At 48.9% G+C, this 24,448-nt stretch overlaps 1 protein-coding gene across 1 annotated transcript in view; it reads left to right on the top strand.

Annotated features, from left to right (window-relative positions):
• The first annotated feature begins 10,718 nt into the window (after positions 1-10,718).
• The window catches only part of PODXL (podocalyxin like), a 92,402-nt gene continuing 78,672 nt past the window's right edge, over positions 10,719-24,448 (top strand). Inside the window, exon 1 of the mRNA XM_038378989.2 lies at positions 10,719-11,162. Within this exon, the coding sequence (XP_038234917.1) occupies positions 11,120-11,162 (43 nt within the window). The 5' untranslated portion in view covers positions 10,719-11,119. The remainder of the gene's footprint in view (positions 11,163-24,448) is intronic.

The following is a 24,448-nucleotide window of genomic DNA, read 5'->3' as shown; positions in this document are numbered from 1 at the left end:
TACTCTGCTATTACTCAACTCACCACATCCATGCCAGTTTAAACCAAGCCTGACCTGTAACAGCCCCTGCTATTCCACTGGATTCCATCCACACACGGCTTTGCCAGTGCCCCTCAGTCCTGACCTGCTCTTCCAATCAATTTAATTCAATCCAATCAACAGTCTAGTCATTCCTGTGATGCAGATGAAAATCTTGAGGCTAGAATCTGGACTGAGATCACCAAAATCATTTCTATTGGGCATAATTCTGATTTGACCCAGGTCTTGGGTCCAATTAGATCTGCACAATAATAATTAATAATCATTAATAATTTATATTGCAGTGCTGTGGACCAAGTACTAGCTGCTTCTCAAACACAGCTGGGAACACAGTCCTTGCCCCCAAAGAACTGGCAATTTTGACTTCTTTATATTGTAGATTGTAAATCACTTTGAAATTATTCAGTATGGAAGGTGCTAGATAAATGTAATATAGATGCATTCTGTTTATCTGATATGTGCCAAGGATTGTCCCTGACATCAGTCTGGTTCTTAGGCTACACTGCTGCTGGCACTGCTTCATGAAGCTGCTCCTAATACACACACACACACACAATGTACTGTGCATGGCAAAAGTGTCTTCCACAGTGTGGGATGCATTCATGATAGAATTATTATGATTATTTATTTGACTGTAGCATTTAGAGGCTCCAGTCGACACCAGGCCTCCGTTGCACTAGGTTCTATAGGAGTAAGAGACAGTCCCTGTCCAGATGAGCTCACAATCTAAACAGACAAAAGATGGAACAATAGAAGTACTATAGTGCCCATTGTAAATACAGAGAACTGAGACTCAGAGAGATTCAATGACCAGGAGTCTGTGACACAGCTGGGAACTGAACCCAGATTTCTTGGGGTTCAACTCGATGTCTTAACGACATCATCCTTCCTGTTGTTATTACTTCTTCACTAGCGTGCCCCAAGGCTTCCCCATGGCTGTCAGCAAGGGCCTTGTGTTACATTGCTAACGGGATTGCTTTATGAAACAGTTCCTACTTACAAGGCATTGTACATATCAGGACATGACAAAAGTTTCTGGTGCTGCATGAGATGCGTTCTACACAATAGAACACAAATCTCCTGACTCGCAGTCCTGTGCTCTGACTACTACACCAAACCTCCTCCCTAATTTCTACCTTAAGACCCTCTTCCCCTCCTGTTTTACTACATTCCCTGTTGTTGGTTTTTTGCAACTCTGCTTCTGAAGGCTCCCTTCCATAAATGTTCTCTTTTCCTTGGGGTTATCTGCCAGCCAGCCGTCGGACTGTAGGTGTATTTGCCTTTTGCAGGGATCTCTTTATCTTCCTGAAATAGTCTGTGGTTATCTTGACCCCCAGTGGCAGCCCGTGTTCTTCATTCTGTTACTCATCCCATAGGTAGAAGGTTGGCGCACTTCAGCTCATCATCCTGCCTTAATCCCAAGTTTGAATTCCAAACGTTATTACTTTGGGCCCTATTGCACAAATAAGATAGGTGGTGACATACAATAAAATTGGATTACAGGGAAGCTTGGACAGACAGTTAAATTATCCAAGCCTGGATCCCAGCCCAAACTCAGGAGCTAGCACTTCCGTGATGTACAGGTTTTCCTCGTTTCAGAGTAGCAGCTGTGTTAGTCTGTATCCGCAAAAAGAAAAGGAGTACTTGTGGCACCATAGAGACTAACAAATTTATTTGAGCATAAGCTTTCGTGAGCTACAGCTCACTTGATCAGATGCTGTAGCTCACGAAAGCTTATGCTCAAATAAATTTGTTAGTCTCTAAGGTGCCACAAGTCCTCCTTTTCTTTTTGAGGTTTTCCTCGCTAGCTACCTGCTGATGGAGATAAATGCTGCAATGGTTTTGTCAATGTCAGTCAAATCTGATCGCAAACTTGAACGCAGCCCTAAGTGAATTATGCAGGACAGAGAAAGTACAGCTCTGTGAGGTCATGAGGCCCATCTCTCCCCTGAGGCAGCATTGTTCCCTGTATTCTATTTTCCAGTGCTTCGTCCAGTCTAGTTCTAAATGTCTGAAGTAATTAGGCTTCCATCACTTCCCCTGGGGAGACTATTAAAGAGTTTAACAGATTTCACTGTTAAGAAGTTTTCCCTAAAATGCAGCCACCATTCTTCTTTTTGTAATTTCAGTCCCATCATTCCTTCTTATACTCCTTTGAGCCACCATGGGGTCTACCTGTGTAAAGCTCCATTTCACATCCCAGTCTTGCTATTTCACAGAATCTTTAACTAAATAAGTGGAACACGGGGTTTGCTTTTTAAGAAACCTCCGTGTGTGCACAGATGAGTGTATATGCACATGCGCACGTGTCTGGGTGCTATTGCAAACCTCAAGCATTAAACATGATGAGATTGTCTTGAAAATCATGAGATTTAACAAAATAATAATAATACATGTTGGAGTTGTGCCTTCTGGTCTCTGAGATCTTGGGCCCCACTAGGGCAGCGGTTCTCAAACTTTAGCAACCTGAGGACCCCATTTTGATTTAAAATTTTCCGTGCACCCCTCAAGCCCCTGACTCAGCCCCAGGCCCCACCCCCACTCCTCCCCTTTCCCCAATGCCCCACCCCCAACCCCACCTCTTCTTGCCCCTGATCCACCCCATCCCCTCCTCTTCCCTGTCTCTTTCCAACCCCTCCCCCGAGCTGTTCCATGGTATGCAAGAGGCACTGGGAGGGAGGGGGAGGAGTTGAGGGAGGGAGGGGGAGGAGTTAATCTGTGGGACTGGCGGACCCCCTGGAGTACCCTCATCCACGGATCCCAGTTTGAGAAATGCTGCACTAGGATCGTGGTGCAAGTTTTTCTCCACCACCATGAGGTCTGGAAACTTGCATTTAAAAAAAAAAATACAAGATGAGATTCTCATGCAATCAACTGACTCCATGAGCTGGGGCTTTCAGAAAACCATAAAATATTGTGACACTCTTGATAAAATCATAACCTGGCCACTGTGTGTGTGTTTAGGTTAAATGTATAAACACCATGCAAGAGGTGGTGATACCCATGTGACAAACTCTGGAACTGCCTAACTGCATTGACCGAGTCTCTTTGACCTCCTCACCTGCACTCTGCCCACTAATCTATCGCTACTGGAACTACTTCTAAGATTGCATAGCTCTGTACAGCAGCATTATGGGGCGGGCTGCAAAAGTAAACAGAAATAAACAAAGCCCCCATTTTAAAGGTGATCAGCCAGAGGGAAAAATAATGCTGCTTCAGAGGTGGGGTGAGATGTTTGTGTTTCTATATTATGTACACAAAAGCCCTCCAACATTTGTCTCTCTCCCTCCCAAAATGGAAGAGAAAGGGAATCTAATGGCCATCCTAAAGTCCAGGCAGAACCTTTCATAGACAAATATTCTGGGCACCCTGTGTGAACATCTTCTGCCGGGGGATTCATCAATGCATGGCTCTCCTTTTCTGGCTGTGTGTTGTTGCATACGGCAAAACTATATAATCTGAGGCTGTGTCTATATTGGGATTTCATCTACCAGCCTAACTGCTACCTTAGGGCCAGACTGCAAATTCGCCATTGACTGCCGTGGAGTTAAGGGGTCTGCGAAAGGTTGTCACGACCAGAGAACAGTGGTTTTCAACTGGTGGCCCACAGATCCCTGGGGGTCTGCAGATTATGTCTAAGATTTCCAAAGGGGTCCGCACCTCCATTCGAAATTTTTTAGGGGTCCGCAAATGGAAAAAGATTGAAAACCACTGCCTTAGGGCATAAGTTCCAGACTTTGATGTGCCCATGTGTCCTGCTGCATGGCCTAAATAGAAACAAACCTCCCTTGGGGAGGACGAGACTGCCTCCCTGCAGGCCACTCCCTAGGGCATGAGATAGCACAACACAGCCACACCCACTCAGGCTATATGTTACCAGCTTTACAACACAACTAGTGAAAATAACTCACCCCTCTCTGCACAAAGCCAGCAAATGAGCATGGTTCTGCTGCTCTATATACAACTCCCAATAAATCCATTTGAGTAGGTGTGATAAATGAAGGGGGCGGGGGTAGCTCCCTTTTATAGAACCAGCCAGCCAGTTAGCTATAAAATCCCTCTTGGTAGTTGTTCTCTACTTGCTTTACCTGTAAAGGGTTAAAAAATCTGACTGCATGCATAGGTAAAAGGAAGTGAGTGGGCACCTGGCCAAAAGAGCCAATGGGAAGGCCAGAACTTTTTAAAATTGAAACAAGACTCCCTTTTTGTCTGTCTGTGGTTGTTCTCTCGGAGAGGAGAGACAGGGCTGGAACTATGCTGTAACAAGCTTTGAGCCAGGTATGAAAAATCATCAGATCATACCTAGAAACTACTCATTTAAAACCCCAGATATGTAAGTAGATCAGGAAATGTCTAGGAAGACACAATTAGGTTTATTTCTTTTATTTCTTTGTGGCTTGTGGATTCCTCTTTGCTAACTCGGGTGCTTTTGTTTTGCTTGTAACCTTTAAGCTGGACCTCAAGAGAGCTATCTTGATGCTTAATTCTTGTAATTGTTTTTGTTTTTTTTAATCTAGCAAAAAGCCTAAATTCCAAATGTATTTTCTTTCTTTTTGTTTTTAATAAAATTTACCTTTTTTAAGAACAGGATTGGATTTTTGTGTCCTAAGAGATTTGTGCATATGTTGTTTACTTAGCTGGTGGCAACAGCTGATTTCCTTTGTTTCTTTATCAGCTCTTCCCTGGAGGGGGCATGAAAAGGCTTGAGGGTACCCCACAGGAAGGAATTCCAAAATGCACCTTCCTGGGTTCTAAAAAAGGGGGGTTTGCACTTGGGTGGTGGCCGCATCTACCCATCCAAGTTCAGCGAAAAGCTGTAACCTTGGGAGTTTAATCCAAGCCTGGAGTGGCTAGTATTAATTTTTAGAATCCTTGTGGGCCCCCACTTCTGCACTCAAAGTGCCAGAGTGGGGAATCGGCCTTGACAGTAGGTTTCTCCCTGTTCTCCATGTGCCAATACAGTACAATAGCTGCAGCATAAACATTCCATTTCCCAATACATAGCAGCCTTGTGAGCCACTTGTGATTTTAAAACTGGCCTGCTTTTACCACAGGATGAAGTTTGTTCCAACTATTGACTGTTTCTGCATTTTTGCACTCAGAGTCCCGTGTAAATGGGCACAATCAGACAAGTGTGGACAGTTAATCATAAGCACAAAATTCTGCCTACAAAAAACATAAGCTGGTGCAGAAAATCTGTCTGATCCTGTAGTTCCTATGCAAGTAAAAGTCTTATGGTCTTCAAAATGATACGTACACTGACTAATACACTTACCTGTCTCCAAGAGCAGCTAATAAATGTCTGGCATAAACATTACTAGGCAGTATGGCACAGCTAAATACAGTGGGCCTGATTCAGCATGGCATAGATCCAGATGGGCAGGTGTATCTCTTGATTCCAATGCATGTACACTAATTTCCTGAAGTAACATGCTGGTGGCTCAGGCCCAACGGGGTGCATATGCAGTGAAAAAAAAAAAACTTGCCCATCACTAGCACTAGGGGGCCCTGATTCTCATTAGAGTTAATCAGCATAGCTCCATTGGTTTTGTCCCTATGTGTAATAAATGATTTCATTAAAGAGGCAGCCGATACACACGTTGTGCTGTTACATTAGTGGTGTCCTGGGCGGGAAGCTGGAGTCCCCCAGATTCTCTATTCTTTCTGTCTTCTCCTTGGATCTTTTTCTTTTGTCTTTTCTTCATCGTCTTGAGTTGGCTTTTGTAGCATCTCCCCGTGGATGCATCAGCAGCAGTCTAAGAGAAAGTCCTTTTGCAAAATCATTGGCCGTGCCTGTGCAATGGACATCTCTGACACTGTACCACAATGGAATTCCTCGCTGTTAAGGATCCATCCGGAGTTCTGTTATCTGCGCTCATTTGAAACCGCTCAATATTCTGAAAATACTTTCCATGCTTGGTCTGAGCCCAGAGGTGATATTTTTCTAGAGTCGGAGGACAAAGCATCAAATTAAAATATACTCCGATTTTTAAAACGGATACGTATTTTGTTCACTCTCCAAATGGCTGATGAAAAGCACTCAATCCTCAGCAGTCAGTCCTCATGGAGAAGTAATGTTCTAGGAGAATTAGTACTGCCCCTTCCCTTCTTTGGGCTTGTCTTCACATTTAGTGCTACAAGGGTGCACCTACACCAGTGCAGCTGTGCTATGGTAGCGCTTTAGTGAAGACACTACTATGCCAATGGGAAAGCTTCTCCCATTGGCATAGTTAATCCACTTTCCCAAGAGCTGGTAGCTATGTTCACAGGAGAAGTTCTCCCATCAACATCACACTGTCTGCACAGGGCGGAAGTGAGGGGCTAAGTCAGTAGAACTATGTCGTTCAGAGGTGTGGATTTTTCACACCTCTGAGCAATGTAGTTATACTGATATAGGTCTGTATTGTAGACCTGGCCTAACCCCAACTCGAAATAATCCAGATTCTCCTTCCAGGGATCAGGATGCAACACTTGCACTCTGAGAGATGGCCAGACTCTGAGAGTCATTTATTTGATACTGGAAAGATGTGGGGCATAAATATTTGTAAGTTCTCTAGGTTAGGGTCTGTTTTTTCATTATATGCATATACTGTGCCAAGCACAATGGAGCCCTCATCCTTGATTGGTGGTGTCTAGATGCCACCTCAATACAAATAATAAATAATAAACATGTTTAATTTACCCACATGCCTCTTCTCCCCATCTACACTTCAGATATATGTCCTTAATACTCAGGGCTTGTCATTGAAATGCTGCAGCAGCATAGCTGCGCCATTGTAGTGTTTCAGTGTAGACAATACCTATGCCAACAGGGAAGGAGGGATTTTCCCATCGGCATAAGGAATCCACCTCCCAGAGAGGCAGTAGCTAGGTTGACAGAAGAATTCTTCCATCAACCTAGCCCTGTCTACACTGGAGGGGTTAAATCATCTTAAATAGACCACTCAGGCATCTGGATTTTTCACACCCCGAGTGATATAGTTAAGCCAAACTAATTTTCTCGTGGAGACCAACTCCCAGGTTGCAAAGTATTTCCAAAGACCTCCTACAAGAGTGACAATATTAATATCCTGGTTCTCTGGCTATAAACATTTAATTTCCAGTTTATATGGAAAATTTATACATAGGAGAAAAGTTGGCATATGTTAAAACAGGGAAAATTTTAAAGGAAAAGAAATCTCCTTTCAGCAGTGGTCCCAGACTGGGAAATACCTGCCTCCATCCTATTATTATTTATTGAAGCTAAACAAATTCAGAATGGAAATAAGGGGTGCATTTGTAAGTGACAGTAATTAACTATTAGACCAACGTACCAAGGGTTGTGGAGGGTTCTCCTTCAATGGCTATTTTAAATCAAGATTGGATGTTTTTCTAAAAGATCTGCTGTAGTTCAAACAGGAATTATTTGGCGGGAAGTGCTATGGCTTGTGTTGTGCAAGAGGTCAGACTAGATGATCACAGTTGTTCCTTCTGGCCTTAAAATCTATGAAGTTATGAATTTTTCATTATTGATTTCTATGGCAGTAGCATCTGGGAACCCTGGGACCAGGACCCCATTGTGACAGATGCTGTACAAACACAAAGCAAAAAGACAGTCTCTTCCCCAAAAGAGTTTACAGTCTAAGTATATGATTCCATTAAAATAAGAACACTATAAGGTGATGTTTCAAAGTTTCTTCACATTAAAATAAATAAAAATAAATTCTCGGACTTGCTATCGAGAATGTGTGTGTATGAGAAGGAAAGTTACTTTTTGCAACATAAAATCATAGAATCGTAGGACTGGAAGGGACCTTGAGAGGTCATCTAGTCCAGTCCCCTGCACTCATGGCAGGATTAAGTATTATCTAGACCACCCTGACAGGTGTTTGTCCAACCTGCTCTTAAAAATCTCCAACGATGGAGATTCCATAACCTCCCTAGGCAATTTATTCCAGTGCTTAACCACCCTGACAGTTAGGAATTTTTTTCCTAATGTCCAACCTAAACCGCCCCGGCTGCAATTTAAACCCCTTGCTTCTTGTCCTGTCCTCAGAGGTTAAGAACAACAATTTTTCTCCCTCCTCCTTGTAATAACCTTTGTAACCTTGTAACAACCATGGGCAGCTGGTGAACGAGCCATTGGGGGAGGCTAAGCCCTGGCCCCTCCCCCTCTCCCAAGGCCCTGCCCCTCCTCTTCCACCACTTCCGAAGCCCAAAGCACACGCCCCTCCGTGTCCCCAGTCCCAGAGTGCTGGGTGGGAAGCCTGGCTGGAGCACCCCCAACCCCAACACGCTGGGCAGGCAGCGCTGCCAGAGTGCCCCCAGCCTCAACGTGCTGGGCAGGTAGTGTGCCTGAAGCGTCCCTAACCCAACTGCTGGGTGGGCGACATAGCCGGCGCACCCACAACTCCAGCGCCGGGCAGACAGGCAGTATGGCATGGAAGAGCGCTGGGAAGGGAATTGAAGCAGGCAAGAGGGGTCTGGGGCTCATGGGCTGGGCCACGTCAGGTTGTTTGGGGAGGCACAGCCTTCCCCAACCTATGCTACTCACTGCCCATGGTAACAACCTTGTAAAAACATCAGATTGCAGTATCCAAGGCTGGCTGCTTTTTGGACATCTGTCCTTAATTTAATTTTTGATATCACTGAATCCAGATTATCACTGGACACGTTAGTGATATGTCTGGACTTCCCAGAGAGAGGGGACAGTTCAGTGGAAACCTCTAAGCTTATTTCTAGTCTCCAGGTAGCAGCAAAATACTACTTCGCTAAATGTTAGATAAAGACCTTCCAGCAGCAACAAATAAATGTAGCAAATGTCGCCTTATTGCTACGTTTATTTTTCACATATTGCTTATTTTTGTGTTCTTGAACCAATAAAAATTTGGGTTTTTTTAAAGTTCAAATCCCAGTTGTTTATTCAAGCAATATTTGAAAATGTAATTTGTGGGCGGGGAGTTTGAGGGGGGTAGGGTGCCCAGATAGCAAGTGCGAAAAATCGGGACACATTCTTTTCAAGAGGGCGTATAGTTGTTCATATAAGATAAAGCTCCTAATATTGGGACAATGCTGATGTTATCAGGACATCTGATCACCCTAGATGGGGCAGTACTTTGCACTGAAATAAAGCCTTGGGCGCTTCCGAAATGTCTCGCCATCACAGAGGCATGTCATTTGGGGTGGCCTTAGAAGTAGTGTGTCATTTACACTTGCTCAAATCTGTTACTCATTCAAATTAAGAGGAATTTTGCACAGTGCGGGATGAAGGCTGTTTCTGGATCTCAGATAATATATACTTAAAAACAAGCATATTATTATTATTTGTATTGCGGTTACACCTAGGAGCCTGTCACAGATCTGGACCCCCATTGTGCTAGGGCTGTACATACACAGAGCTAACAGTCCCTGCCCCAAGGAGTTGGCAGGCTAAGTACTACTGAGAGTTGGTATCGTTCAGTCTGGTTTCGATCAGCGGTGATGTGTGTAAAACTTGGATTCACAATGTGTTTCATACAGTTTCAGCTGTTGAAAGTAGAACCAACTCCAGCCCCCATAATCCTTCTGGTTTTTCTGTTACCACCAAGGGAAAGCTTCACACAACAGTGAGCAGTGGGGGAATGTATGGGAATAGCAGTGAGCCTCCTGCATATGCCCTGCTACCTTTGCACCCATGCAGACGGGGAGGGCCCTACCAAATTCATGGCCATGAAAAACGTGCCACGGACCGTGAAATCTGGCCTCCCCTGTAAAATTTACTCTATATTATATAGAACTCATGGGGGAGACCAATGTTCCTCAAATTGAGGGTCCTGACCAAAAACGGAGAGTCACAAGATTATTTTAGGGAGGTTTTGGTATTGCCACCCTTACTTCTGTGCTGCCTTCAGAGCTGGGTGGCCAGAGAGTGGTGGCTGCTGACTGAGGGCCCAGCTCTGCAGTCAGCAGCGCAGAAGTAAAGAGTGGCAATACCATACCGTGCCATCCTTACTTCTGCGCTGGTGCTCGCGGTGGCTCTGCCGTCAGAGCTAGGCTCCGGGCCAGCAGCTGCTGCTCTCCAGCTGCCCAGCTATGCGGGCAGCACCACAGCCAGCAGCAGTGCAGAAGTAAGGGTAGCCGTACTGCAACCTCCCCTGTACAGGTTTCAGAGTAGCAGCCGGGTTAGTCTGTATTCGCGAAAAGAAAAGGAGGACTTGTGGCACCTTAGAGACTAACAAATTGATTTGAGCATAAGCTTTCGTGAGCTACAGCTCACTTCATCGGATGCATTCGGTGGAAAATACAGCGGGGAGATTTATATACAGACAGACAGAGAACATGAAACAATGGGTTTTATCGTACCATAACCTTGTGACCTCCCTCCCCACACAACTCCTCTTTGGGTCAGGACCCCAACAATCACAACCCTGCGAAATTTCAGCTGTAAATAGCTGAAGTCATGAAATTTACGGTTTCAAAGGCCCGATGCCCCTGAAATTGAGCCAACTGGTCTGTGATTTTGGTAGGGCCCCTACAAGCAGCCCTAAAATCAGCCAGTGGGAGGGTGGGGCCTGCCGTGGACAGGCCGTCGCTGTGGCCAATCAGGGCCGGACGGGGGGCCAGCCATTCAGGACGCAGGGTTTGGCGAAGCGGACCAATCGCTCTCCCCGGGCTCCGCCGCACGGGAGTGCGGAGCGGTGCCCAGGCTGGGACCCCGCAGGGCAGCGGCGGCAGCGGACAAAGGCAGCTGCGGCGCGCGCCTGGGGGCGCAGGGAGCCCGGCAGGGGGAGCCGCGGGGCGGGCGCCGCGGGGCCGGAGCGCAGCGCAGCGCCGAGCGCAGCGCAGGAGCGGGCGAGTTGCCCCGAGCCCGGCTCCCCGGAGCCCCCAAGCCCCGTGCAAAGCGGGGGTCGTAGAGGCCGCGGACCCCAGCGCTGCTGGGCTGCGAAGCGGCGCTAGGGACCGGCGCCGAGCAGCGCCCCGGCTCCGCGGGCGGCGGGCGCTTGTCTCCCCGCCCGAGCCCCGGTGCGTCGCGCAGAGCCAGCCCCCTGCCCAGCCTCGCCGCCGGCCGACCCCGCGGGGCTGCGGGAGAGAGAAACCTTCCGCGGCGATCCAGGGAGGCACCATGCGTTGCCCGCTCCTGCTGCTCGTCCTGCTCTGTTGCAGGGGTAAGTGCCAGTCTCCTTCCCTGCCCCTTCCCTGGGGGGGGGGGAAGCCGTGCCGGCCCCCGCTGGTGCAGGGGTACCCCCAACGGCAGCCTTCCCCTCTCCCTTCGCCGGGTGGGGGCCAGAAGGCCGGCTCTGGGAGGAGAGAGGGAGTTAGCCCCAGGCTGCCAGCCACGGGGCTCGCTGCAGGGATGGATCCTCCCCTGCCCCTCAGAGAGGCACCAGGCTGAGACCCGACGACTCATTGCATGTACGCCGCCAAAGGGTAACTGCTGACGCACGCCGGAGCTGAACCAGCAACCTGGTGGTGCAAGGGGTCTAGCATCACGTTGGCGAGCCCCTGAACCATCCAGCTTCCTTGGGCAGAGACGGGTTAGTTTATGCTGCAACTGATCGCAGCAGCCCCAGATGGTTAGGAAGCATTGGCTTGCAGTCAGGGCTGAGTGAAGGGCAGGGCAGAGTAAAGCTCAGGCTGGGGGCAGCTTTGATCCTCTTCCAGGGGAGCAAAGCAAGTGGAAATTTAGCAAAAGGAAAAGATGTTTCTCTCTTGCCCAGTGGCTCTCCTGAAGCCGGCAAATCTGTTGGCATGTGCTGCACATCCAGCAGACGCTCCTGGTTTTGCTGAGTTTGAAGTGGAAATGGCCCAGCCAGACAAAAGTAGGGACACAGGTTACCCTGTCTGCATAGTAATGCTTTGCATCTATATAGTGCTCTTCATCCCAGAGGAATCCAGAGCACTTTATGCCGTTATTCAGTAATTGTTACAGGAATCAGTTTACCCCATGCTGAAACGCAGCTGTCTCCAGGGTGGAATGGAGCAGCTGTTTAACAGTGCCCACCTAGCAGCTTAGAGCAGGAAATAAAGAACACTGTTCTGATTTGGATCTTACACCAGTTCGTTTCACGCTGGTATCACTCCACTGACTTGGCTGGAGTTATTATTTTTTACTTCTTTTACAGGATGCCTGCACACCCCAAACAACATCAGGGCCCCACTGAGTCAGGCACTGTACAAACACGGCCCTCCTCTACACTACAAACATATGTTGGTATAACTACATTGCTCAAGGGTATGGAAAATCCACACCCCTGAGCGACGCAGTTACTCCGACTGAACTCCTGGTGTAGACAGCGCTATGTAGACAGGAGGGCTTTTCCCTTCGACACAGCTACTGCCTCTCCAGGAGGTGGAGTACCTACACCGATGGGAGATGCTCTCCTTTCGATGTAGGTAGCCTCTTCATGAAGCGCTGCAGCCCAGTAAGTGTAGACAAGCCCTGAGAGACAGTCCCTGCCTTGCAGAGCTTACAGTGTAAATGGACAAGACAGATAAAAGGTAGGAAGAGAAACAGGAAAAGCATCTTACCTGAGGTCACAGCAAGTGGGTGGCAGAGTCAGGAATAGATCTCCTGACTTCCTGTGCAGAGCCCTAGCAATAGCACCTCTGTTTGCTTACCCTGACTTACACTGGTGTGAGTGCAGTTGGAATCAGGAGCCCGTACAAGGGGATCTGATGAGAGGAAATAATGATCCAGACTTGGATTCATCCAGGACTTTGGGTTAACACCCATACTCTGGTGAAAATTGCCGTAGGATCTTTAATGGGCCCCAAGCCACCAAGACCTCAGTTGTATGCCTCATCTGAAAGGTGTGTTTAAAATGCACTCACAGCATGAACCATTTTAAAAGAAAAATAGTCAGAAAGGGAATTCCTCTCTTTGTTGTAAACGGGAGGAAGGGCGAGGACAGCGAAGGCGTGCAATATTTCTTGACATTAAGAGGGAGAAAGGATGGAAAAAAGTTAGTGAAGTCCTGCGCTAGAGGATGTCTTGCAGTGAACTCTCTGCCCATCTGACGGCTTGCCCTCGCTGCTAAAAGCTGTTTTGTTTTTTTTTTTACCTTGCAGTAACTATCCTGAGTTCAAAGCACAGTGAAGGTCTGCCCCAGGCAGAGGCGCAGGATTGAGCTCAGCGAGTTTAATCTTCCACTAAAACTAAAGTACCCTGTCTTCACTGTGTTTTTACCGCAGGATAGCTCCTGCGCTGTAGTTACCCCCGGAACCGAAAGCACCACTCTTTTAGCAGTGGAGACCAGCCCTGAGTCAACATGTGCAGGGGAGGTCAGGCTGTTATGAAAAGGATTGAGGTGTTGAAAAATTGATTTCTGTTGTTGTTCAACATGAGAGGATTAGGCCAAACTCTGATCTCAGTGATGCTGGTGTATATCAGGAGTAACCGCACTGAAGTCAGTGCAGTCACTTGCACTTTACACCAGACATAACCTGGCCCAGCAACGCCTCGGAAGATTTTTTTCCCAGAGTTTCGAGTCAAATCCACTTTGAGTTGTAGGAAATGGGGTTTAGGGCTGTGCTGATGGGTGATGGTGATGGGGGAGGCATTCTGATGGCTCTGTTATATTGTCTATCAAGTGATCCTGCTGGGCTCCTCTTGGAACTCATCCAGTTCTGCCTCACAGCATCTCCTTCCATAAGTTACTGCTGTTATGGTTTGAAATCAGTCAACTGCAGGTACTCTTCTACTTTCCCTTGTGTAGAAAGGGTGGATGGTTTTTTTTAATTTTTTTTTTTTTCAAGGGTCAGATTGGGCCTCCCTTACGTTGACTTCAGCTTGCCCAGCGGATTACACCATTTTGTGAGCCGTACCTAATTTCATGAGCAGAACCCATGCTAATCAGTGGGTGCGCTCAAGGAGCAAGGACCCACGCGTGTCAGGAAGGGTGGCCAACCCTGTTCCTTATTTTCCTAAAGGAGAAAAAAATTGTGGGGGAAGGAATTAAAATGTGCATTTTTTTTTTAAGGAAAAGAAATAACTGGAAACCGCAAGGGGCTTGATTGCCCTCTGCCTGACTGCATGTGCAGCCAGCTATAGCTATGCACAAGGGGTGTGAAATGCTAGCACCTGTGCACACGAGTGGAGAGTTCTGATTTGGCAGTGTTTTACCCTGGCTTCGCACAGGTGTAAATAAATGATAGCACAGTGCACAAGGCAGCTCAGCATCAGGACTGTGGTGTTGCAGATTTAAAAACACTGTGGTTTTCTGCTAAGGCTGTTTTACTGTGTAATCTGGCTCTGATGCTGAGCTCACACCAGAGTGATCCACTGGCTTCAATGGAGCTACTCCTGATTGACACTGGGGTAGGTCAGATCAGAGTCTGGTTGGCACAGCATACACATGAAGGTGGTCTGAAGCATAATTTCCTCAAATTCAGACAATCTGTTGAGAGAGGCCCAAAGATGCCTGTTTCAGCATGTTCATGGGACACTTATTAGATTTTTAAATCCCATTAGAAGATACGGGGGTGGTGTTGATGTGGGAGGAAAAATTTGACCCCTTTATCTTAAGGATAAAAAGAATCAAAGCCTCAAATAATCCGTAATGCAAATGGCAGGACTGGATTTTCCCTATAGGCCCGCTCTTTGCCTAATCTAAAGCCATCACAGTCCCAAGGTTTAAACTCATGTCTCTAAAACTCCCCCTCTTCAGTCCCAGAGCTACAACATTTCCAAAGAAGCCAAAGGTTGGTTCGATCTAAGGGTCTGTGCATGAACTGCTGAAACTTTGAGTGATCTCGCTTTTCATTCAAATATTCACAATATTTATTGCGTTATAGGAAGGGGCAACAGGCCTCTGGGAGGGGATTGTGGTCAAAACAGGAGAGTCGCCAGGGTGGGGCTACACTAGGAACAAGGGTGTTTGTTTGTTTTTTTTAACACATTGGCAGACGTGTGTTAACTAACACATTAAATTGTAATGTGGACGAGACAAGCTGTGGTTGTAACTTGCATTAGCAGGCAGAGGTTGAGTTGGGACTCCGGCATTCTGTCCCCAGTCTAACCTTCAGCAGGTTCCTGCAATTGCGCTGTGCTGCTGATTCCCCAAGGGGTGAAATGGATACAGTAATGGTATACCCCTCTCCTCCGGGCGGTTTGGAGGCTTAATTAATGAATGGCTTGCAAGGCACCCGGACGTCCTTGGATGAAAGGACCTGTAGCAATGCGACATGGTAGTTTATTTTAATTCCGGGGGGTTTCTTTGAAGAATTATTATTCGTGCCGGTGGCTGAAGTGATGCTGCAGCTGTTTTCTAAACACTGTACGTGAGCCTGGCACCTTGTTTGAAGCTCTGTGAAGCTTTGGGGCTCTAGCCCCTGCGTTTGTGACCTACACCCTGTGGGGCTTGTGTGCATGGGGCTTTGTGGCAGGTGTATGAGATTAATTAGGGTCAGTGAGATCTCTTAGACTGTGGAATAGTTTCCCCATCACTTGTGACATTAAAACCATGGGAACTTGCAGTCAAGAGATAGATTTCCCCCCCCCCCCCCCAACAGTGGATGGGGTGAAACCCACCCAACGTGGGAAATCCTGCAGATCTTGAGACTTGCAGAAAGAGACTTGATGCTGGTTAGCTACTTCCCAGGGATACCCCCTTCTCCTATGGCAGTGGTGCGCCTTTGAGAGCTGATCCACTGTATGTACGTGGGGGAGATGAGTGTTTTGGCAGATGGGGACAGCACAGAAGATAGTGCTGAACCCCATCATTATTATCTACAGTGGGGAGATCCCTGTGGGTAGGAGGGGAGATGAAAGTGGGGAGAATGGCTGCTTCTCAGAGCCCCACTGATTTGGGTCAGAGGAGCGTCTGCAGGATCGGGAAGAAGGAGGCTGCTTGCAGCGGACCCCCTGGCTGGATTCTGATGGGTTTGGCCTGCTCTGACATGAGCAGAGAGGAGTGCATGGAGCCTACACTTCTGAGCCACTCCACTGATTTGAGTGCAGATCCATCCACTTGCAGCAGTTCTGACTTTGTTTCTTCCTTATCTGGGGCACCTACCGTCCCATGCAAGAGTCTCTGTCTGTGCCCAGCTGCTGTCCCTGTGTCCGAGGTCCTCTGTTTACTCTGTCACTGAGCCATCAAGCTGGCAGTTTGCTCCTGTGCCAGCCTGTGAGGGGGAACTGCAGCTGCGCGCAGAGCGTGACTGTGCTCTGACCAAGCAGGGAAAACCGAGGCAGGTTGGGGGGGTGCTGTCAGCGTCATCTGAGATGTTGCACCCTTTAGAACTCAGGGCAGCGGAGGTGAGTGCTGCCCCTGTTGGAGTGCCATGACAGTGCCATGCCTCCGAGCATGGAGGGCACTGGGGGGGAAGGTGCCAGCTGCCTTACCCATTCACCTGAGCATCATTGTAATGGCCTGGCTAGTGAGAATGTGAAGGGCAGCCCTCTGCTGAATGGACCTGGAAAGGCCCAACTGCGTATCATAGGTCCCTTCACCTTAGGGTAACCAGATCAGAACAGTGAAATATCGGGACACATTGGGGTGCTTTCAGCCCTGCCCACAGTCCACCCCCGCTGCTCACAGATCCTGCCCCCACTCTGCCCCAGGTCTCGCCCCTTCCCCACTCGGCTCCCCCGCCAGCATGTCCTTCCTCATCCCCCAGCCTGCTGCTGGCTTGCTGTATCCCTCCTCAGTCCCCCACCCACCGCTCGCCTCCTTACTCCCCTCCACCCCGCCCGCTGCTGGCTCGCCTCTTCACCCCCCGGCCTGCCTGCTACTCGACCCTACGGCGCTGACTTCCCCTCTGCCCGGTAGGTGCTCACCCCTGCACCGCCCTCGCACTGCCCCATTCCACCCCTTTCCCCCAAGTCCCCGCCTCTGTCCTGTCTCTTCTCCGCCTCCTCCCCTGAGCGTGCTGCATCCCCGCACCTCCCCCTCCCTCCTGGAAAGTCCAAAGTGCCGCCAAACAGCTGTTAGGCAGCGGGAAGCGCTGGGGAGGAGTGGGGATGCAGCACTCTGGGAGGAGAGAAAGAAGCGAGGAGAGGGGATCTTGGCTGCTGGTGGGTGCGGAGCACCTGCTAATTTTTCCCGGTGGGTGCTCCAGCCCCGGAGCACCCACAGAGTTGGTGCCTCCCTCCCACTTACCTCCTTACCTGAATATTGGGACAAATGGTGTCCTGATCATATATCAATTGGGACGTGGGACAATAGAGATTTGCCTTCTACGTCAAATAGAAGGGGTTGTGTTTCTGGAGCAGGAGGATCTGCTGCTGCCACCTGCCTTACCACTCCTAATCTCGCCCAACACTTGGACCTGTTTTACCATCCAGCTGGTTCCTTCTCAGGCCATCCGCATCTCCCAAGTTGAGTGCGTGTATACCACCCCCTTTCTTTCTGAGAACTTCTGTCTCCATGACCAGAGAGGGAGGCTGATAGCCTGGGGAGAGCAGAACAGCTCTGCTGGGTGTGATAGGCCTACACTGCTAGGAGCTAATGACAGGCGGGGCTGCAAAGTCCCCCAAAATGTCTGTTCTATCACTCATGCTGCTCCTGGCTAAATTCAGATTAGCCAAGATCCAAACATCCTGGGACAGCTAAGAATTTGAAGGAAGCAGGGAACAGACCCAGCCAAATTACATACTCGGTGTATGAGAATGTCTGGCCCCGTCTAGCTCTGTTCACTTGTTTGAAACCCTGGTAACTTTTTCCTTTTACATGCTTGACCCGATGTCTGTTTTCTAAGAGCCTGATTATACCCATTGCTCCTGTGGCTGCCCTAGGTAGCTTCTTCCATAATTAGTCACTTTTCCCTGTTTTTAAAAAAAAAAAAAAAAAAAAAAGATTTCTGAATTCCTGGAGCGTCTGCCCTTTCCTTTAGGAAGAGTTCACAGCCCCACCCTCTTGTTATTTTCATTGACGGGGACGCAAATAGCTTTGGGGCGTTTATTGTCTCTGTTCCCCTTCTTGTGAATTCTGTGCATCTCCCAGCGGTTGTCTCTCAATGTCCTGTTTTCTACAAAATGGTGACCTTGTTTGTTTAGCTTTATTGAATTGCTAAGATCCTGGAGTACCCAAGTCACTTACGTTTTCCCTCCCTGTCCACAATCTGTCTTATATAATAAGATGAGCTGAACTGCAGGCAGTGTGCACCTTGCTAATATCTACCTGCTGTTGCATCTTGTATGTTACCATCCAAGGGACACCAGGCAATATCACACTGAGTCGGCAGGACCCAGCTGTGTTATAGGCATGTTAATGGAATCTCTGGATTATAGAAGGGATTGGTGCTTTTCACACAGGCAAGACTAAGCTATGTTATAACTGTGTATTAACGTGATAAATTTGTCTCTGCAGATGGACTCTTAGCATAATAGTCAGTCACCAGCTGCTTCAGATTATTTTTCTGGGTTTCTCTTGTGATGTTCTTTGCAATAAATTAACATCATAGAGAAGGTAAATTTGGCATCCCTATTAGCCCTTTATCCTAATATAATAACAAGAGGACAATCAGTTACGTTGAAAGGCAACAAATTTGAAACTGGTAAAAGGTAGTACTTTAACACAGTGCCTAGTCACCTCTGGAACTCTCTGCCAAGGGAGTCCATTGATCTGTTAAAGAAAGGATGGGGATATTGAAACATAACCATAACATAATCCTGTCTTCTGACAGTGGCCAGTGCCAGGTGCTTCAGAGGGAACGAACAGAACAGGTAATCATCAAGTGATCCATCTCCTGTCTCTCACTCCCAGCTTCTGGCAAACAGAGTATAGGGACACTATACCTATCTATCCTGGCTAACAGCCATTGATGGACCTATTGAGCACGTCCACTGTTCCCATTAGTTAGGATAACAATGATGAGGGTCATACAGCATCATGCTTCAGGGCATAAGCCAAATGCTCACTGAGGGGTTTTGGAAAAACTTCTCCAATTTCTATTATATGTCCATTACAGGGATTTCAGTGCATTCTTAGGTATCTGGGGCTGGCCATTGCCAGAGACAGGAAGTGCAATTAGATGGGCCGCTGGTCTGATCCAGTTTGATAATTCTTATTTTAAAATCTAGCAGTTCTCTATTGCATTGTTGCCTGAAGCCAAATATATGGGCTTCAACTGGAGTTGATTTGATCTGTCTTTTTGTTGTTGTTTCCTCCCAAACCTCTTTCCCCAATATTATCATCAGATTTGTCCTACTCTTGAAACTAACACTTTGTGGTCATTTATATACAACATCTTGGCCCTCAGATTGACACTTGTGGCTACTCCCCAACCCCAACCTGCTGCCTTCCCCCTGCTTTGAATAACTGCCCCATCTGATTGTTTTGCCATTGCCAGGATTTTCCCCTTACATTTTTGGGGCATTAAGTGCCTGTGAGAGTTACTGGCCTGAAGACCTGGAGATTGACGCTCTCTATTTAGCCAAAGAATGGGCAACCTCGGGGTAAGTTTCTGTTCTCTTGCCCTGCCAATGTGCCTCATCTTTGACCTGGAGGGACCATATGGATGGGCAGTCTGGTCACTCTCCGCGCTTGCACTGACAGATTGTATACTCATGTCATTTTATTTATTGGCTACGCTGCACTTTTAATTCCCTAGGAGTTTGCTGGAGATAGCAGCCATTTTGTGTTTGGTTCAGCTGCAGCTTGCTGCAGAGGAGACACTGTGCTCTTGTTCGCACTGGTGGAGACTTTACTTCTGTTCTTTCTTGCTTTGTTTTTTTTTTTTTTCTCTTCATGTAAACTCTAGGTTCGTGGTTGTGCTTTGCGTATGGAGAATGAAAACTCTCTTTAAGACTTTTACTGGGGGTGGCCAAAGTTCATTCTTATTGGGGGTGGGGGTTGTGATGTGGATGGACACTTCTCTGCAAGACTAATGCTGTGTAGTAGATCACCAAGAGCTGTCGGATGATGGCAGGTATTCTGCACTCCTAACCTAGGCTGGAGTTGAACCAGACACCTAGAAGTGCTGCAGCCAAGCCCCTGAGCCACCTAGTTCCCATGCTGTAATTGTTTCCTGTCTGTAAGGGTCTGTTTACACTGCAGTTAAAAACCCGTGACTGTCCTGTGCCAGCTGGCTCGGGCTAAAGGACTGTTTAATTGTGGTACTGATGTTTGAGCCCAAGGACCTGCGCGGTGGGAGGGTCCCAGAGCGCTGGCTGCAGCCTGAACATCTACACTACAGTTAAACAGCCCCTTAGCCCAAGTCAGCTGGCACAGGCCAGCCATGAGTTTTTAATGGTAATGTAGACAGTCCCTCAGACAGACACTCAAGCAGACTTGAGTCTGCACCTGAGAGATGCTGAGGTCCTGCTACTTCCACTGAAGTCAATGGGATTTGCCAGCACCTCACAGGTGCAGCCTGTACCATATGTCAATCATGAGCTTAAATGAAAATCCCTCTCCTTTTCCCTGTACTAAATATTATAATTTTGTCCCTTCTCCCAGCCTCCCCCGCCACTGAAGTGAGGCTTTTCTATTCTCTTGCTGCTTCCTTCATTATTCTGGGGTGCAATTCATCTGCGCCTGGAGTTTTGTCAACTTTTAGTAGTTCTAATTGCATAATTATTTGCTTTAGTGCTATGCTCAGATCTTAGTGTTTCCCTCTGCCCTCCAGGAAAATGTATCCCTACCTAAAAACAGTAATAGACTGGTGGGAAATTCTCACCATCTATTCCAGCTGGAATACAAGGCGTAGCTCTAGTTAAGGTTGCTTGGGCATTAATATTACAACATTTTCAGTTGCTCTTTCATTTTATGAGCTGGAATTTTTCGGCCCTGGTCTCTGTCCGAAGGTGAATTATTGTGACAAGCTGGAGCAAAAATGGGATTAGCCCTTTTTCTGGCAGGGGGAGGAATAATGAACTTTTCCGTAATGTAAAAAATTTCTTGTGATCAACCCTAGTGCTAAGAGGCAGTGTAGTCTAGTGGGTAGAGCAGTGGCCTGGAAGTCAAGAAATGTGAGTTCTAGTCCTAGCTCTGCTACTGACCTGTTACGTTCCCTGAGGCGAATTATGTCATCTCTGTGTGCCTCTGTTCCCCTCCCACCCTGTGACTGTCTTGTCTATTTAGATCAGGGGTCTCAAACCCTGCATGCGGCCCGTGGGGTTATTTTCTGCAGCCCGACAGCTCCCCTGCTCCCCCAGCATTTACCTAGAATAGCTCCCTGCCTGCCTGCCCTGCCCCCGCGCTGCTCCGGGAAGCGGCCAGGAACTGGGGGGGCACAAGGGTCTGTGTGTTGCCCTGGCCGCTCCTCCAGGTACAGACCCCTGTGCCCCCCCAGGTGCCAGACCCACCCCCCAAGCCCCTCCTGCAGCTAAACCCCCTGCCCTGAGCCCCCTGCTGCACCCCGCACCCCTCCTGCACCCCGACCCCCTGCCCTGAGCCCCCTGCTGCACCCCGCACCCCTCCTGCACCCCAACCCCCTGCCCTGAGCTGTCTGCCACACCCTGACCCCCTGACCCACCCTGCACCTGACCCCCTGCCCTGAGCCCCCTGACGCACCCTGCACCCCTCCGGCACCCCAACCACCTTCTGCACCCTGCACCCCTCCTGCACCCCCTGGGGGCAGGGAGGGGGCGGAGTTGGAGTGGGGATTTCAGGGAAGGGGTGGGAAGAGGCGGAGCAGGGGCGGGGCCTCACAGAAGGGGTGGAGTGGGGCGGGGCCGGGGCAGCAGTGTGGAGGCGTGGTCAGGGTGCAGCCCTCGGGCCAGTGTACTAGTCCTCATGTGGCCGTCGTGGTCATTTGAGTTTGAGACCCTGATTTAGATTGTAAACTCTTTGGAGCAGGGACTGTCTACGATGAGTCTGTTCAGTGCCTAGAACAAAGGGGTCCCGATCTCGACTGGTGTCTCTAGGCTAGGGTTGCCAACTTTCTCTTTGCAGAAAACTGAACACGCTTGCCCCCCAACCTTTCTCTGAGGCCATGCCCCCCGCTCACTCCATACCCCCTCCCCCTCTCACTAGCTCTACCCAACCCTTCCTCACTTGCTCATTTTCAGCGGGCTGAGGCAGGGGGTTGAGGTGTGGGAGGGGGTACAGGCTCTGGGCTGGGGGTGCGGGCTCCGGGGTGGGGCCAGAAATGAGGGGGATCCAGGCTAGAGCGGGGGGTGAGGGCTCTGGCTGGGGGTGTGGGCTCTGGGGAGGGGCCAGGATTTGGGGTGCAGGAGGGGACTCAGGGCTGGGGCAGGGGGTTGGGGTGAGGGCTCTGGCTGGACGTGTGGGCTCTGGGGTGGGGTTGGGGTGCAGGAGGGTGCTCAGGGCTGGGGTAGGGGGTTGGGGTGCAGGAGAGGGTTTGGGGTACAGGCTCCGGGTGGCGCTTGCATCAGGCGGCTCCCAGAAAGCAGCGACATCTCCCTCCAGCTCCTAAGCGGAAGCGTGACCACATGGCTGTGCCTGCTACCTGCGCCTGCAGGCACTGCCTAGAAGCCAGAGGGACATGCTGGCAGCTTCTCAGGAGTCGCACAGAACTGGGTAGGGAGCCTGCCTGCACTGCCAACTGGACTGCTAACAGCCTGGTCAGCAGTGCTGACTGGAGTCGCCAGGGTCCCTTTTCGACCAGGGATTCCAGTTGAAAACCGGACACCTGGCAACCCTATTCTAGATGCTACAGTAATACAAACAATAATAACAAAATGTCCACGACTAGAGGGTTTAAATTTGGCAGGGAGCTAGCCCTCACGGAGCACGTGTGCCTCAGCGGAGTTACTCCCGATTTACAAGGTGGGGAGCGAGTGGAGAATCAGACCCAAAAGAATTACACCATGTCAGACCGGCAGAATTGTAATGCATAAGTGGGCTCTGGTGTTGCCTGAGTCTGGAGTGCTTGATGTCCTTTCAAACATAGTCATTTTTTGATGGATTAATACAAAGTCCACAGGTATGTTTCAGCTCCCAACAGCATCAGCAGAGCACTAACCTGTCTTCCACTCAATACAAAATGCAAATCGATTTAGGAATAAAGAGCACTGAAGGGAAAATACCAGTAATAAAGTAAAAACTGGGGCAGCCCACTGCCTGCCTCCTGGGCACCTTAATAATGGTTGTTTAATGGTTGTTTAATATTTATTACACATGCTCTGAAGGTGCTTGTCACTGCAATATTTAGGTGCACTCACCCCCAAAGTGTAGTACAAAGAGTGACCTCTGCAAAGAAGCAGTCCTAGCCCTTTTAAAAATCCTCCTCCCCTGTAGGATGAATTCAACTGAATAACGGTGAGTTTCTCAGTGGTTTGAGCAGTGGCCTGCTACACCTAGGGTTGTGAGTTCAATCCTGGAGGGTGCTATTTAGGGATCTGGGGCAAAAATTGGGGGATTGATCCTGCTCTGAGCAGGGGGTTGGACAAGATCTTCTATCACCCCTTATTCTAGCTCCAGTGTGAAGAACTGGGCTATAAGAAGAATTGCAAGGATGTAATAATATCTCACACCTGCCTTCTAGCCAATGATTGGAGCAGGGGGAAAGAGGATAAATGTGGGTTATGTATTGCACGTAAGGTACGCTAGATAGGTTACCTGACAGGATGTCTGTGCCCTGAACCCAGCAATCTACAGAGGGGGTTAGTGAGCTTCCCTTAAGAGGAAAAAGAACATCAACCTGCCCCAAAGGAAATATATGACCTGCCAGGCTTTGGAGGAAGGGCCCAGTTAGGGAAGCAAGCCTTTAAAAAAGGAAGTGTCTGGGGTGGGAGTAACCCTTGTTTCTACAAAGGAACAAATGTTTTAGATATCACCTTCCTACAGTTTTTAAAGGCACAGGACTGTAGCTTTCCTGCCTCTTTCCCCTTCAGAGATTATGGGAAGGCTCATTTTTCAGGTGGAGATAGGACCCCAACCCAGAACATCTGCCCAGGACTTGTCCAGCCTAGTCTCCGGCAGATGCTGGCTCTGTGACTATAAAAGCTCTGCCCCTAGCCGCTGTGAGGTGTACCCTATGGTCTGCTGGCTGAGTGGAGTTGCCGTTCTGAGAAGCCGCCGCTGGGACAAATGGGCATCTGACCCAGCTAGGGCTTTGTAGCTGAGGCCCAGGAACTTGATTTGGACTCAGCCTTGGATGGGCGAGCACTGTGGGGGACAAAGCCCCGGGACGATGAGTTGTAGATGGCCTGGGTCACTTAGGAGGTGGGCTGCTGCATCTGACCCTGCTGGAACTGTCACGTGGCTTTCATGGCCAGCCCTAGGTGTCGAATCTTGCACAGAGTAGCGTGGAGGTGGGAAAGGTGTCGATCACTGGGGCTAGGGCCTGTCTGGCAGAGAAGGAAGCAATCTCCTGGCCAGTTGTAAATGGACTGAAGCTGTTACATGGGGATCGAGAGGGACACCCAGGATCAAGGCATCCAAGGGGACCTTGTGGCTGACAGATGCCTTCAGTTGAGAGGGAGATTATGGCCTGGCAGGTCCTCTGTCTAGGTTCCCTGGCTACCTAGATGTGGCTGCTTTATTATAGTGTCTTATTCTTACGTATTTGTATTGCAGTAGTACCCAGCGCTCCCAATCCGGGA

This window comes from Dermochelys coriacea, chromosome 1 (genome assembly GCF_009764565.3).
Source record: "Dermochelys coriacea isolate rDerCor1 chromosome 1, rDerCor1.pri.v4, whole genome shotgun sequence".
Taxonomy (NCBI): Eukaryota; Metazoa; Chordata; order Testudines; family Dermochelyidae; genus Dermochelys; species Dermochelys coriacea.
Note: the sequence above shows the minus strand (reverse complement) of the source record. Positions and strands in the feature narration are given on the sequence as shown.